General features: G+C 46.0%; 1 protein-coding gene across 9 annotated transcripts in view; it reads left to right on the top strand.

The window, feature by feature from the left end:
- Nucleotides 1–14,135, top strand: part of DGKG (diacylglycerol kinase gamma) — a 219,974-nt gene that overhangs the window by 140,617 nt on the left and 65,222 nt on the right. For all 9 annotated transcript variants that reach the window (XM_019669018.1, XM_019669047.1, XM_019669027.1 and 6 more), the window contains one exon: nt 11,195–11,285. In XM_019669018.1, the coding sequence (XP_019524563.1) occupies nt 11,195–11,285 (91 nt within the window). The remainder of the gene's footprint in view (nt 1–11,194; nt 11,286–14,135) is intronic.

The raw sequence follows: 14,135 nt of genomic DNA, 5'->3' as shown, positions 1-14,135 counted from the left end.
TTCTCCACAAGAGCTCAGTTCCAGCAAAGTGGCCTACCTCCTCCAGGGATTTAGGGCTTACATTCTCATCAGCTGTCCTCACCCACCTGGGCTGTAACTGTCCCCACCTTCCTGGGCTGATGGGTGTGTGAATGCTGATAAAGCATAGTTGAATCAAAAAGCTACCGGACAGCTTTTCAATATAAGCAGTCATTACCGAACCTTAGAGACCCACATACCCATCTGCCTCTGCCCCTTTCCCACAGGGCACAGGATTTCGTTTTGTCCCAGTGTTTGACTTTGCTCTCTTGAGAACTGTGAGAGCAAGCTTATTGAGAGCCCTCTAGCCTCAGCCAAATAGGCCTGAAGGGGATTTTCGTTCCATGAATAAATCTTCAAAGGGAGAAAGGATTGCTAAAAGCAGCCAAACACTGAGGGATTTTTGCTTTTTTTTTTTTTTGCTTTTTTGGATGGGGGAAGGGAGTTTTTTCTCTCAGCAAGGACAGATACTGACTGGAAAAAAACACTCTAGAGCAGCGGTTCTCAACCTTCCTAATGCCGCGACCCTTAATACAGTTCCTCATGTTGTGGTGATCCTCAACCATAAAATTATTTTTGTTGCTACTCTATAACTGTCATTTTGCTACTGTTATGAATCGTAATGTAAATCTCTTTTTGTTTTCCGATGGTCTTAAGCGACCCCTGTGAAAGGGTCATTCGACCCCCAAAGGGGTCACAACCCACAGGTTGAGAACCGCTGCTCTAGAGACTCAGGCCCTCAGGAGAAGAAAACCCTAGCTGCCTCACCAGCTATCAGTCCTGAGGGTTATCCTCAAAGTGGCAGGACCATGTGGTGGCATTTGCATCACTGTGGCAGTTCTCAAATCTCCATGTGGGCCTTTGGAGAGACCCCATGGCCTCTGAGAGGCCATGGGCGTGTGTGGTCACAGTGGAGGGAGAGTCTCAGAGCAGCTCCCTGCTTTGGCCTTCATGTGTGCCCACACGTGCACGTGTGTGTCCCCGGGTGCTGCATTGGAGGAGGATCTGATTTCAGACTTTGGCAGGCTTTGTGCTGGAGTCCTGCCCTTAGGAGGAAATATTGTCAGGTGCCAGACAGAATTCGGGAGAGCCTACCAATGGAGACTATGTCCATAGTCCACGGAAACAGACACAAATTGTCTTGTGTGGAAGAGAAGGGTCACTGTTCAGAGGGAATAGATTCTCTGGAGCCCGGATTTATCCTTGAAGGGATGGCAAGGCTGCTCTGGACATGAGGCCGCTGGGTTTGGCCCTTGTTACTTTGGGACAAGAGTGGAGAACAGAGACCAGTAGGGAGGCCCAGAACCCAGACTGTGTGGTGGAGCATTCCATGGGGTCCTGAGCAGCCGGAGCTAGCCAGCCCAGGGCCAGCTGAGATCTCGTGGCCATGCCCTGACCTGAGTAGTAGCTGTGAGCCAAGCCAGCCCACAAGCAAGAATGAGAATGGCCCTCAGTTTTGCAGTCACTAGCTCTTGTGACTCTGGCTGACTTTCCCATTTCTCTCAGATGCCTCTGGGGCATAGCAACAGGAGCCAGGGGCACGGAAAGGTAAGGGGTAAGGACTGCAAGTGGGAGCTTCAGTTTGAATTCCAGCCAGTGCATCGTCAAGGACTGGTCTCAGTGTCCTAATCTGTACCATGAGAAGGCTGCTGTGGTTTGGAATAGTACTTCTGCATGCACCCTTGTGCTATCAAAGAGTGCTCTATTTTTATTTATTCCTTGGAAGCCTCCACCATGGGAGCCATATTGAATAAGATTCCTGTCATCCATTAAGCTGTTCTAAGTAATAATTCATTTTTCCATTTTTATTATTCAACAACATCCATTTCCCATTCAATCAATGCCTCTGATTACCAAGAGGTAATTGATTTAATTCTATTCTAGGTCAAAAAAAATTTTTAACCCGCTAGTTAGCCTATGCAGCCTTTATGATGAGTAAATGCACAAATACTATTCCACATTGAGAAATGCTGACAGCAACTCATGGACTCCTTTCATACTTTGGAAGATTCCTTGGAACCTGTGATCTCCTGGCTGTGAATCCCTGGACCCCAAAGGCCCCTTAAGTGCAAACGATCTGTCATCTGTGATTTTACAGGTAATTTTTCACACCAGAAAGTGACTTAAGTACCTTCCTAGGTTATTAAGAGGTTTTCATATTTATACTATAAAATACATGCTAAGTAGGTTTCTCTCTTCTTCCTTCTCCTTTTTGTTTTCTTTAGCTCTTTCTTGAGCTCTTCCTCTTTTTTGTTCCCCATGTTTCTGCCGTGGTCTCTGGTCTCCAGTCCGCCCTTCCATTCACCACCCTAGATTTTTCTGAGTGCCACAAACATGAGCCTCATCCCCGGTATGAAAAAAAAAGCCAGGGAATACCTTGCCCTGAGAAGCTGAAATACACTGAGCCAAGACAAATCTGTTGGCAGGAACAGCGGGCACAAGAGTCATGCTAAGAGAACAAAAACAGCTATTTATAAAACCTCCTTCCTGATTGCTAGGGGCTCACTTTCCCTTGTACCAAAAGGCCACTGCCCCCTCTTGGAAAAGATTCTTCCATCCACAGCTCCGTGCCTGAGGGTCACTGAGTGCCCATTCCAATGAGCAGTGAGAACAGGGCACAGCATGCAGGGTGGATTAAATGTGGTGACAAGCTCTTTGATGGGCCAGGGCAGCTGGTTGTGCGGGTGACACAGATGGCCTCTACAGCACCTGTGAGGTGACAGTCACAGGCCCCTTACAGGACTTGACATCCTGGCCTTAGAACCAAGCCCACCTGTCTCAGCTTTTTTTTTTTTTTCTTCTTCTTCTTCTTTAAACCTTTGATCTAAACTTTGGTTAACACAACTGCTAAGCTTCTGAAGGTACTTGGGATTCAAATAATGTAAACCGGTAACAGATAAAGTGGTCTCAATATTATTACTAATATTCATCATTTGATTATAATTCAACTCAATTCAAATTATAATTTGCCCTTTCATAGCTGCTTGATTTTGCTAGATGACTATTTACCTTAATAACCTGGTACTAGTCTACTATCTTCACTAATAGCAGCAATAACACCACCAATAACCCAGAAAACCCACAAGAGTAATAAGTGAGATCATTTGTTTTGTTTTTCTAATTAAGATGAACCTTATGAAAATTTATAATTTATAATTAATGTACTGAAGTAGCCTGTTGGCTAGGCATAGTTTTCCCCGGATGTGTAATTTTTGGCCTACACAGGTTCTTTTAAAAAGTTGAATAACTTGCCAACTCTAATAATCAGGAGATTTTACATAAAAACACATATTTCTTCTTCTCTTTTAAAAATGGCAGCTCTGGCATTAGTTGGGCCCACACTCGTATATGCCAACCATTGAGGAGCACATGGTCCCTCCCTCCCTATCCTGTACTGTGTTATCTCAAGTTGTTCCGGAAGTTTGGAGAAACCTTAGAAATCAGTTGTTCAGAGCCTTTCATTGTAGGATGAGGAAACTGAGGCCTGGAGACCCCAAGTATCTCTCATGGTGTCACATGTTGTGTGTATAAGAACTGGGTCTGGATGGCAGGTCTCCTGTCTGCTAGCCCAACATGGCCTCTACCTCATCATCCTGCCCCCACAACATAACACAGAACTTGTCTTGTGGGTAGCATCTGTTTCCCTGGGTGGACACAGAAGGCCTGAGTCATGACCCACTCAGGCAACCTGATTACCAAACTCCAAATCAAAGAGGAATACCTTCACTTCAAGGGCGCCTATTTCTAGAAATAGCTGGAGTGTCCTCTTTGTAGCCTTCTAAGCCCAAAGAAATGTTTTCATGTTTTGATGACTTCAAAGGTCTATTGCCCTTAAAACTTCGTAGATTATCAGAAAAGTGCCCTCAGAAGCTCTTTGCCTTTGCTGGTAAAAATGCCCAGCAGCTAGCTTGGTTTCGCTTGTGGCCATCCTAGAAAACAGGCTATTCCATAGGCTGTCAGGATGATGGCTGAATCCAGCCCTACATTGCTAACAAATATAAAAGAACATTTTTAACCAGTCTCACTTTTTCCTCATCTGTCAAATGAAAAGATTCAACTAACTAGTGTGCAATCAATGTTATTTTCTTATAAAGCAAGGGGAAATTAAGAAAACCCAGAAACAGAGTCAACCAACAGTGTCACTGCTGCTGTTTCCCACTCCTCACGTGACCCAGAGTACCTTGGCGCCCAGATGGGGAGGGTCTCCTTCCACAAGGACGGGTTCACCTGGGAAGTTTAGAGCCTGGCAGTGAACCTAAGAATTTCGTGGACCTGGAAACCAGCCTCAAGACAACTGGTTAAGGATTAGTCATCTCCAGCTGAAAGGCGATTATGCGAAGGAAAGAAATGGTGGGCCAAAAAAAAGCTCAGGAAGAGAGATGCAGAAAAAGCATTCCAGAAGTCATTAAAACATTGTTACTTTTATTTTCTTCAAAAAACATTGGCTGCCTGGGCTAGACCCCCACACCACTCCTGCCCCCACCCTGCCCCATAGCCACTGGGGAATGAGACTCCCAGTAATTGTGTCTCCTAGCAACAAGCAGGAACAGTTAGTAAGCACTTACCATGCATTAAACACCTGCTTGGTGCTTTGCATTTGCCACATCGGCTTCACAACTTAGTTGGGCAGAGGATAATATTCCCATTTTGTAGACGAAATGAAGCTTCAAAGCACTTAAATAACTTGCCTAGTCATAGTAAGTGGCAGAGCTGGTCGTGAACCCCAGCCCTCAGATTCCAAATGCCATGTTCTTGTCCAACTGAAGATGAAACAGACAAAAACCAGTGGTTTTTGTGCCACATCTGGCAGCAGCAGCAGTCCTCCAGCAAGGGCTAAGAGGAGAGTGGCTGGGAGACATCTTCAGAATAGAAGGGACACTGGCATCCATGTTCTCTGGTTGGCAGGGAGAAGGGGGGTTGCGTCTCCCACCTCAAATTGTGGGGTATCACATGCCTGTGGGCTTTTCCCAAAGGCTTTGGTTTGGAAAGGTGCCGGTGCTGGAGCTGATAAAGAAAAAGGAGGAAAGGGAAGATGAGGCAAAGGGGAATTCGCTTCAATCTGTGAATTTCCTCATTTGCAGCAACAGTACCTACCCATAGCGTTCTTCTGAGAATGGAAAGAGATAAAAATGTAAAAATGTTTGGCAGAGTGTAGAACCAAAAGGCCAAAGCCTCCCAAACAAGAGGCTTTCTCTAGTTCCGGATCAACAAATAACCTGTCAGCACTCCATGCTATGCAGATCTGCTCTGACAGTGAGGACAGAACCAGAGTCCAGATTACTGCTCCCTGGTGTCTTGGTATGCAGTGACAGCAGGCTGGGAGTTCAGTTTCCCTCCTAATCTCCTAGCAGCTGAGAAAGGGGCAGCCAGTAACCCCCAGGGAACCCGCCTCAGATAAGCCTGCCCATGAAATCCCTTACAACACCCTAACATATACAAAGAAAGGTTCTGTTTTATCTGCTCTTATGTCTTTTGACCTGAAGCCGACTCCACTCCAGGGCCCACCATTAATGGCTAACCTCAGTCACACAGGGCTCTGGGATTAGCCTTTATCCTAATAGGAGTCTCTTCCTTTCTCTGTCCCTACCGCCACAGCCCCTGCCTTTGTCATTTCAACGGTTTTGGTGGCTAGAACAGAGACAATCAAATAATCCTCCTTTATATTATTTCAAATAAAAGCTAATGGCTGATTTTCTGAGGAACCAGATAAGTGACCTTCATTAGGAAGAGACTACTTTGATTATTGACAAGGCATCAGCAAAATTCAATCAATAAACTTTTAATGTGTATAGGAAATTTCAACCTTCTATAGACCAAAGCCTGTTACAGATGATTTTACCTCTCATTTCATATTTATAATGCTCTGTTAAATATTAGCCCATTTTACATGTAAAGAGTCTCAGAGAAGTAAAAAATTTGCTCAGTTATATGACCCGTAAAGGGCAGAGTCAGAATTTAAAACCAGGGCTCCTTGATTCCATTCTGGGATCTTTGCATAAGGCCACACTGGCCTCTCTTCTTATGATTGACTGGAAATGGCCCACGTTGAACCTGAAGTGGGAGGTGCCTGAAGAGCAATTTATGTTTGTCTCCCAGCTTTCCCTGTTGCGCTCTACGTTGCGGATACTTCAAGGGCGCTGCCTCTGCCCCATTTCTGGGTGAGCTGAAAGAAGGAAAGGCACAGGGTGTCCTGGGATCATCTGGCCTTGCCAGGCGTCAACTCTGATCTCCCTGACTTTCTGAGGCTGTGTAGGTTCAAGACCAGGAGGTCCTGTGACAAATCTGATTCAACTGCTCTAGAACTCCTCTGGCCATGTGAACTGGGAAGGCCTGACACTCTTCATCAGGCAGCATTTCCTAGAATGTGATACAACCACTAATACCCCAGGCCCATTTAGCAACCTGGTGAAGGAGAACCCCAGCAGTCTTGTAAGTGTAATAAGAGCACATGCCACCACACTGTATGCAAAAGCATGCCAAGATATAGTTGCAGGGTAGCAAAGCACAGCTCTGGGGTCAGACAGTCTGAGCTGAGTGCCCCCTCTGCATTTACCTGCTTTGCAACCTTAGGCAAGTTACTTATCTCCCCAAGTCTTAGTTTCCTTATCTGTAGCAACAGTACCTACCTGACAGCGTTCTGAGAATTCAAAGAGATAGTATATGTAAAATGATTAGCACAGTGCAAAACCAAAGGGCCATGGGAATAGAATGTATTCACATAACTAAAATGTGCCTGAGTTAAAACAGGAGAAATAAAAACTCTTAGATTTTGAACACATAGTCTCCTGTGGACCAGAGGTTGAACAGTTAGTGTCTTGGTGAAGCTACTAAAAGTATGTAAGCTCTGTGCGGGCGGAGATCCTGCCTTTCTTATTCATCACTTATCTCCTGGCCCTCCACAGTGCCTAGTCCATAGTAGGGCTCTGTAGATGTTTTAGGGATGGATGGATGGATGGACAGATGGATCCTTGGATGGATGGACAGACGAATGGGCCAAAACAAAAGTGTTTGTTGTCTTTCGATTACAAAGAGGGCTTCCTCTGGAGAATTGATCTCCTGTGCCCCTCTTAGTGAATGGCACCTGCTATCTACCATGCTATCCAAGAAAAAAACTTAGGTGTCACTTTGACTACTGTTTTTCACTCACTCCTTACAACCTACCAGCACTGTGAATTCCACCTCCTAAATTGTAGCTTGTGAATCCATTCTCTTCTCCCAAACTCTACTGTCACTACCTTTGTCCAGGTCCTTCCCAATTCTCTCCTGGATTTCTATACCACCTTCAGGCCTCCAGACTGTACCCACCCCTTTGAAACCACTCTCCACACTTGGGACAGACTGATCTTCAAAAAGCACAAATCTGGGCCGGCCAAGTGGCACATTGGTTAGTTGGCTTGGGACACCATCTCTGAGCAGGAGGGCCCGGGTTCAGATCCCACATGAGAGCCAGTGACGCTGCGCCCTCTACAGCTAAGATGGTGAACAAACCAGCTCAATCTGGAGCTGGGTTGCCTGAATCGCCAGCGATGGCGCAGGCTGCAATGGGGCTGGCCAGCAGCTGGTGTGAGCTGTCGTGAGCTGCTGTGAGCCACCGTGAGTCACCATGAGCAGCCATCCAGTGGCCGGCGATCGACTGCCTCACCCAGGAAGAGCGTAATAATAATACCAACATGGGCCAGTGAAGCGACATCCTCCACAACTAGACTGAAGAACAAAAGGACAGCAACTTGTCTGTTCCCCTCCCCAATTCCCCAATAAAATCTTTAAAAAAAACAAAAAACACAAATCTGATTAGGTCGCTACTGCCACCACATCCATCACCACCCCCACTTAAGGATGATTCATGACACACTATAGACTTTAAGATAAAGCTAAAACACCTAATCATGGCATCACCAGCCTTTATGATCTCGTCCCTATCTCTCTCCAGCCTTATGTGGCCAATGCCCCCACCCGCTCCTTGAGTTCCAGGTCCCCTCCATTAGGTTTATGCTCTCTTGCCCTGTGGCTTCTTCCTGTACATGGAATGCTCTTTTCCACCTTCTCTGTTCCCTTCCACATCCTTCTGAACTCAACCCTGGCACTGCCCACCAAGGATCCTTTCTCTGACTGCCCCTGGCCCCACTACAAATTGGATGTCTCTCCTCCTAGGGACTCCCAGTGCTTAGCGCTCAGCTCATTACACTATGGTCTTTTTCCCTGTCTGTCTTTCTCAGGTCCCTGGCTCATGGAGTGTTATTTTGTTCTTCATTGTACCTAGTACACCTCCATCTAGTCCTGGCACAATGAATGTTTCTTGAATTGATAAATACTTTGCTCACAACAAACATGCACTTTCTCAGAAGCATATTCACAATGGCTTTGGTCAATCACGTGACCAGTCAAGATATTTAACTAAGGATTAGGGTGTGGTCTATGACTGCACCCTATTACTAGACTAGACATGTGAGGAACATATATTTTTAACCAAAAGTCAAGACACATGATCTGACAAATATGATCACATACTTTTCTGTCCCAGAAAAATTTGAATATATAATGTCTATGGCTACACAACTTGATTTGTCATTTTTGCCTTACTATGTTATCCAAATGGGCCAACTCAAATAATAGCTAATAAGTAAGTAACTAACATTCTTGGTAAGCTTACTATGCAGCAAGCATTATGTGAAGTGCTTTGCAATCATCTCATCTAATCTCATCTACTCTTTGAGGAAGGTCTTTTTATTATCCCCATTTTACAGATGAGGAAACTGAGGCTTAAAATTTTGCCAGAGGTTACACAGGCAGAAACGGACATCTAACCAGCAATGAATGAGTAATCTGTTTGATCTTCTCAGTCATTCTGTGATACTGACCTAACCATGACCTCTTAACCTTATTAGATCATCAAAAGAGCTATTGCTGGGCAAAAATAGCTTGTGGCTTCCGGAAAATTTTATTAAAACTCTAAATCTCCTGGCAATAACTTTCAAAACTCATGATTCAGACCAGCAGTGATATTTGAAAATGGAATCGCAATGCAGGTCTCCTGGCTACAGAGATGTTCTTGCTGCAGGAGAGGAATGCTCAACCTTGACATTTATGACAATCTGTTTGTTTCCTGTTACTGGGTCTTTTGCTGTCATCATCTGTTGAAAGGCGCTGACTCTCATTCTAGCCTCCCTGAGAAATCCTCTCTTTCTGGTTTACTTGGTCTGTCCTCTTCCTTAGTTATCATTTCATTAGGATCTGAGCAGTGTTTCTCTAAGTTCTGACAACTGACCACCTGCATAATGATCACCTGGGCACTCATAAAAATGCATATTCCTGGGCTCCATCCCACAACTATCACAGAGAATCTCTACAGATTGGAGCCCAGGAAACAGCATTTTAGTCACATTCCCCAGGTAATTCTTTTGAATACTAATGTTTTAGAACCACAAATGTAGCCTCCAGATGCTCACAAGTCCAAGTGTGGTCTCTGGACCAGCTACTGCAGCTTGTCAGGAAACAAGGAACTCTTAGGCTCCAATCCTGAACTACTGAATCACAACCTGCATTTTAATGGAATTACCAGGTGATTCATATTCACATCACTGTGCACTCAGAGACGCAGTAATCTAGAACGGTGTTTTCCAGCATTTTTTCACATCACAGCTTGCGTAGAAAACAAAAGCATTTGATTGGCATACAGATGAAAATGCCTGGTGTGGAACCGGGGCTCAGCCTGCCCCAAACCCCAACCTGGTCACCCTGAAGGCTGAGGACATTGATATCTCAGGCATACTTGTGCCGCAACACACTGGTTGGAAAGCGCTGATCTACTTAAAGTACACAAAGTCCATCTAACTTTCTTCATGAGGCATAACTCCCTAAATCATGCTTATTCTTATCTCCTTCATGATTTATTTCTTTTCATGCATGCAAAGAGTCAGAAAGGCAACTTCCCAATCATCTAGGTCTTAGAAATCTTCACGCAATGAAAGAACACAGTCTCATCCGCAAGTTCTGGGGTGGTCTTTTTGAGAAATGCACAGAAAAATTGTGTCCACTATTCTGAAGAGTCATCTGCTACAGCCTAAGGAATACTAGGAAGAACTAAGAGCCTTCTTCTCTGTGAAGAATGATCCTTTCCTCTTAGTTCACAGATCAGAGGATTAGCAACATGCAAGGTAGCTTCCTTTCTACTGAAGAAAGTGCCAAAAAGAATATTGTTTTCTTTAATACTTCCTTAGCAAAATCTGCCAGTTTATAATCTAGACAAGTGTCCCTTCTCTTAGGCAGCCCGCTGATAGTGGGATGACAGTTGGGATAGAAGGAATGGAATACCTTCAGAAACACTTCCTGGAGAGACCATCTGACCACAACGACCAAATGTCAGGACACACCATCTGACTTTGCAAAGCCCTCAGCTGTATGAGAACCCCATTTTTTCCCAATAAGGAAAGTGTTGAAAATGTGAAAGCTCAAAATAGTGAGCTCTTAATTTGAAGCAACTATAACAAGGTCTACCCCTAAATGAAAGATGGTGATGATCTCAGCAAATACAATTAAGGAAGAGGTGGGGGAACTATAGCTACCATACAGCTCACTTTTTTTTCTCTTCTCTTTCCACTTTGCCTGCAAATCTGTGTCTAATCTCTCCACTCTGCTTCTCCCAATCAGAGCATAGACAAAGTAGCACATGTTTTGGCTGGTTTATTGTGGAGCTATCACTACTCTGTCCCAAGACTGTATGTCCCTCAAGTCTCACAAAACCTGTTTGATCTTCCCTTTATACCCCAACTATATCCAAGAGAGGGCTCTGCCTGAAGTCCCTCTGCATTAGCAGTAGAAAGGACAGTGACCAGAGCATACTGTCACTTGCCACCTCTGGTTGATTTTCATGGAGCTTTTTCTTGATCCAGATACAGAGGCAAGGAGGCCTTTCTCCTGCTCTGACCAGGAAGTTCAGGGACCAGTTGGCAGTTCACCCAGAGTAGCCATGATGTCTAAGAAATGAATGCGTTTTTCTCTAAGTTCATAGCAAGAACAGTTGGTAAAATATTTCCATCCCTGATCATCTGATTAACAAGTGCTAAAACAGCATTTGGGGAATGCTGAGGGCTTGGACCTCCCGGCCCCGATAATACCTCTGTTTTACATGACCATTTCAAATACAGATATTAAGCCATCTCTTTCCTTCATGGTCCAGGATGAAGAACAAGCTGTGGTACTTTGAATTTGGCACCTCGGAGACCTTTGCAGCCACCTGCAAGAAACTCCACGACCACATAGAGTTGGAGGTAAGTACCCAAGTGGGGAGAAGGCTTCCTGGATGTTGGTTCTGCTCCTGGACTGTCACACACCCTCAGGACATGTGCCCTTAGATCAGTGGGTCTCAACCTTCCTAATGCTGTGACCCCTTAATACAGTTCTTCATGTTGTGGTGACCCCCAACCATAAAATTATTTTCATTGCTACTCTATAACTGTAAGTTTGCTACTGGTATGAATCGTAATGTAAATATCTGATATGCAGGATGTATTTTCATTGTTACAAATTGAACATAACTAAAGCATAGTGATTAATCACAAAAACAACATGTAATTATATATTGTGAAATATTTATTTCTAATGACAAATAAATTAAATTTTGTCTTGAAGCCGGGTACTCGTATGTGGGCGTATCTGCGTGTGGGCGGACCTGCCTGGAGACGGGTAGAGGAGCGGTGTCTCGGTTCCTAAGACCATCGAAAATATGTGTTTTCCGATGGTCTTAGGCGACCCCTGTGAAAGGGTCGTTCGACCCCCAAAGGTGTTGCAACCCACAGGTTGAGAACCGCTGCCTTAGATCCTAAGAGGTGATCCAGAGTGTAGTCCCTGTGTTGTACTTCCATCCAGTTTCCAAACACCTCGGCAGCCTCACTCAGTGGAGGCTCCAGCTGCTGCACCAGCCTTTCTTGACCTGTCCAGGGAGTCCTTAGGTGCTCTGGGGCCTAGAGGCCACAGTCCATTCCTTCTCTCACCCCTCTCCCCACTGTGGCCTCGCAATTCCCCTTTTGCAGAGAGGCAAAGATTTAATTGCCACCAGCACAGAGACGAGTTGCTGCTGGGGTAGAGCCAACATCCCAAGCCTCGCAAACGTCTGGGAACTGGTGGCCACAAAACAGCAGGGGTAAAAGGTATGGGAGTTAAGGTCAGAGGTGACCAGACATCCCCCAGCTCACCCACCTCGGCTCTCTTCGCTGCTTCAAGGAGCCGACTCATAGATACCCAGTCTGCTTTGTGGGTGTGCAACCTGCACAGTCGCTCAGAAAGGCCCTTGGTTGAATGCTCTTCTGTCACCGTCTTGAAATTCTTGATAATTTTTTAACAAAGGGCCCTGTATTTTCATCTTGAACTGGGCCCTTCAAATTATGTAGCTGATCCTGTTGGTGCACTTGTGTTTTACTGACTCTTCCGGCACTTGTAGCAGCCTGCCTCAGACAGTTTGCCTGCCGGCTTTCCTTCCCTAATTGATAAGCTGCCCACTTCCCACCCCCTCACCCCACTTCTGCTAGGTTGCTCTGGTGAAAGCTTCTCACTGATATGAGAAGGTCCCCTTGGTCTCTGGCCACCTGAAAGCCCAAACTTCTATGCACTCCAGCTCCATCTCTGCTTTGCAGGAACTCAGGCCCATTGATTCCCTTGCCCGTGGTCCTATAGGCCTTGCTTTCACTTGAGAAAAATAAGTGAAAGAGGCAGTCAGAGTTCAGCCAGGATGGGCTCCTCCTGGCTCATAGCCTTTGTCCCTAAACCTGCATTAGCAGTCTAGTGGGGCCTGGGCATCCCTACGAGAAGCATTTGGCCTGAGGCAGTGTGGGAAAGCCCCACCACTCCCTGCCGGAAGGGAGCCTGTGCTCACAAGGAGTTTTTACAAACAAAATACAAAGCCAGAAATTCTGTGCTTCTCTTAGACTCATCTGCCTGCCTCTCCCCGTTGGTTGCTGGGTTACCAACCTCAGGGTGGGAGGAGCCAATCCAGCTAATCCTCAGAATTTTTAGCCAGCTCAGTCAGAGGGCAGAGAGGCCCAGATGCCTGGGTGTGTCCCCAGGTGGTACCACCTACACCTGGGAGAGGCTGAGGAGCCAGCCATTTTCTGTTGATATGTAAATCCATTGCCTGGGAGCTGCCTCAAAGGAGGAAAGTGCTGGGCAGGAAACTGAGCATGGCTAACAGAGATATGTGTGCATGTTTCCTGTTGGCATGACTGTCTGGTGGGGTCTCTTTAAATACACCCCAAGTGAGGGACAGCCCTGCCTAACCACTGCCAGCTGCAGGCGCACAGCGACTGCTTGTTCTCCCTGCAGCTGGCCTTGAAACTGTGCCCAGAATAGAGCAGCTTAGTCTGCCTGCCTCTGCGGCCTGCCCTCCTGGCTCCCAGCTCCAGCCCAGCCTTGCTGATGGTCCCCTCTGGGTCCAAGACACAATGGCTCTTCCTCAAGCTCACAGCAGGCTGGTGGCCTGGTTGCTAAAGATGCTGGAGGCCTCTGGAGGGGGTTGGTTGTTCACACTGTGTGTCTTTCGTCTGCTGGGGGCTTTAAGGAGCACTTCCTGTTTTCCTTATCCCCCCATAATGAGTCTTTTTAGTATTTATTCATGAGCTTAAGGGGGTAGGGGGTAGGGGGATTATGTGACAGGTGGCTCCTGACACCCCGCAGGATTGGGGCAGGTGCCATTTTTGCATCCAGAGAGCAGTGGGTGGGGAGTCTTGTGCCTTGTGATCCAGAGGGAGACAGAGCGACAGAAAGGGGTGAGGCATATGAAGTGCCAGGTGGTAGGAGGCTGCTGATCACCACAGGTAGATGCTAGAGCATCAGGGGCCTCAGCAAGAGAAGAGAAGCTTTGTTAGCTGACCTTCTACATGTGACCAGCACACTCGTCATTTCAAGGCCAAGAATTTCTTCTCCCAAGAGTAACCCCAGACAGATATTTATACGACACATCACCACTTTTAAAACCCTACTGCAGCCTTTATTCCATAGTCACACAACAACCCCGTGAGCTAAGCAGGCCAGCTCCCGTTTCACAGAAAAGTAAGCTGAGGCACGGAGGTTTAGAAGGGTGAACAGAAGGGAGAGAAAAATGAAAAGGTAAGAGGGAAAAGGCACAT

The sequence above is a fragment of the Hipposideros armiger genome, unplaced genomic scaffold, assembly GCF_001890085.2.
Source record: "Hipposideros armiger isolate ML-2016 unplaced genomic scaffold, ASM189008v1 scaffold_14, whole genome shotgun sequence".
Lineage (NCBI taxonomy): Eukaryota > Metazoa > Chordata > Mammalia > Chiroptera > Hipposideridae > Hipposideros > Hipposideros armiger.
This window is presented reverse-complemented; position numbering and strand designations above follow the sequence as displayed.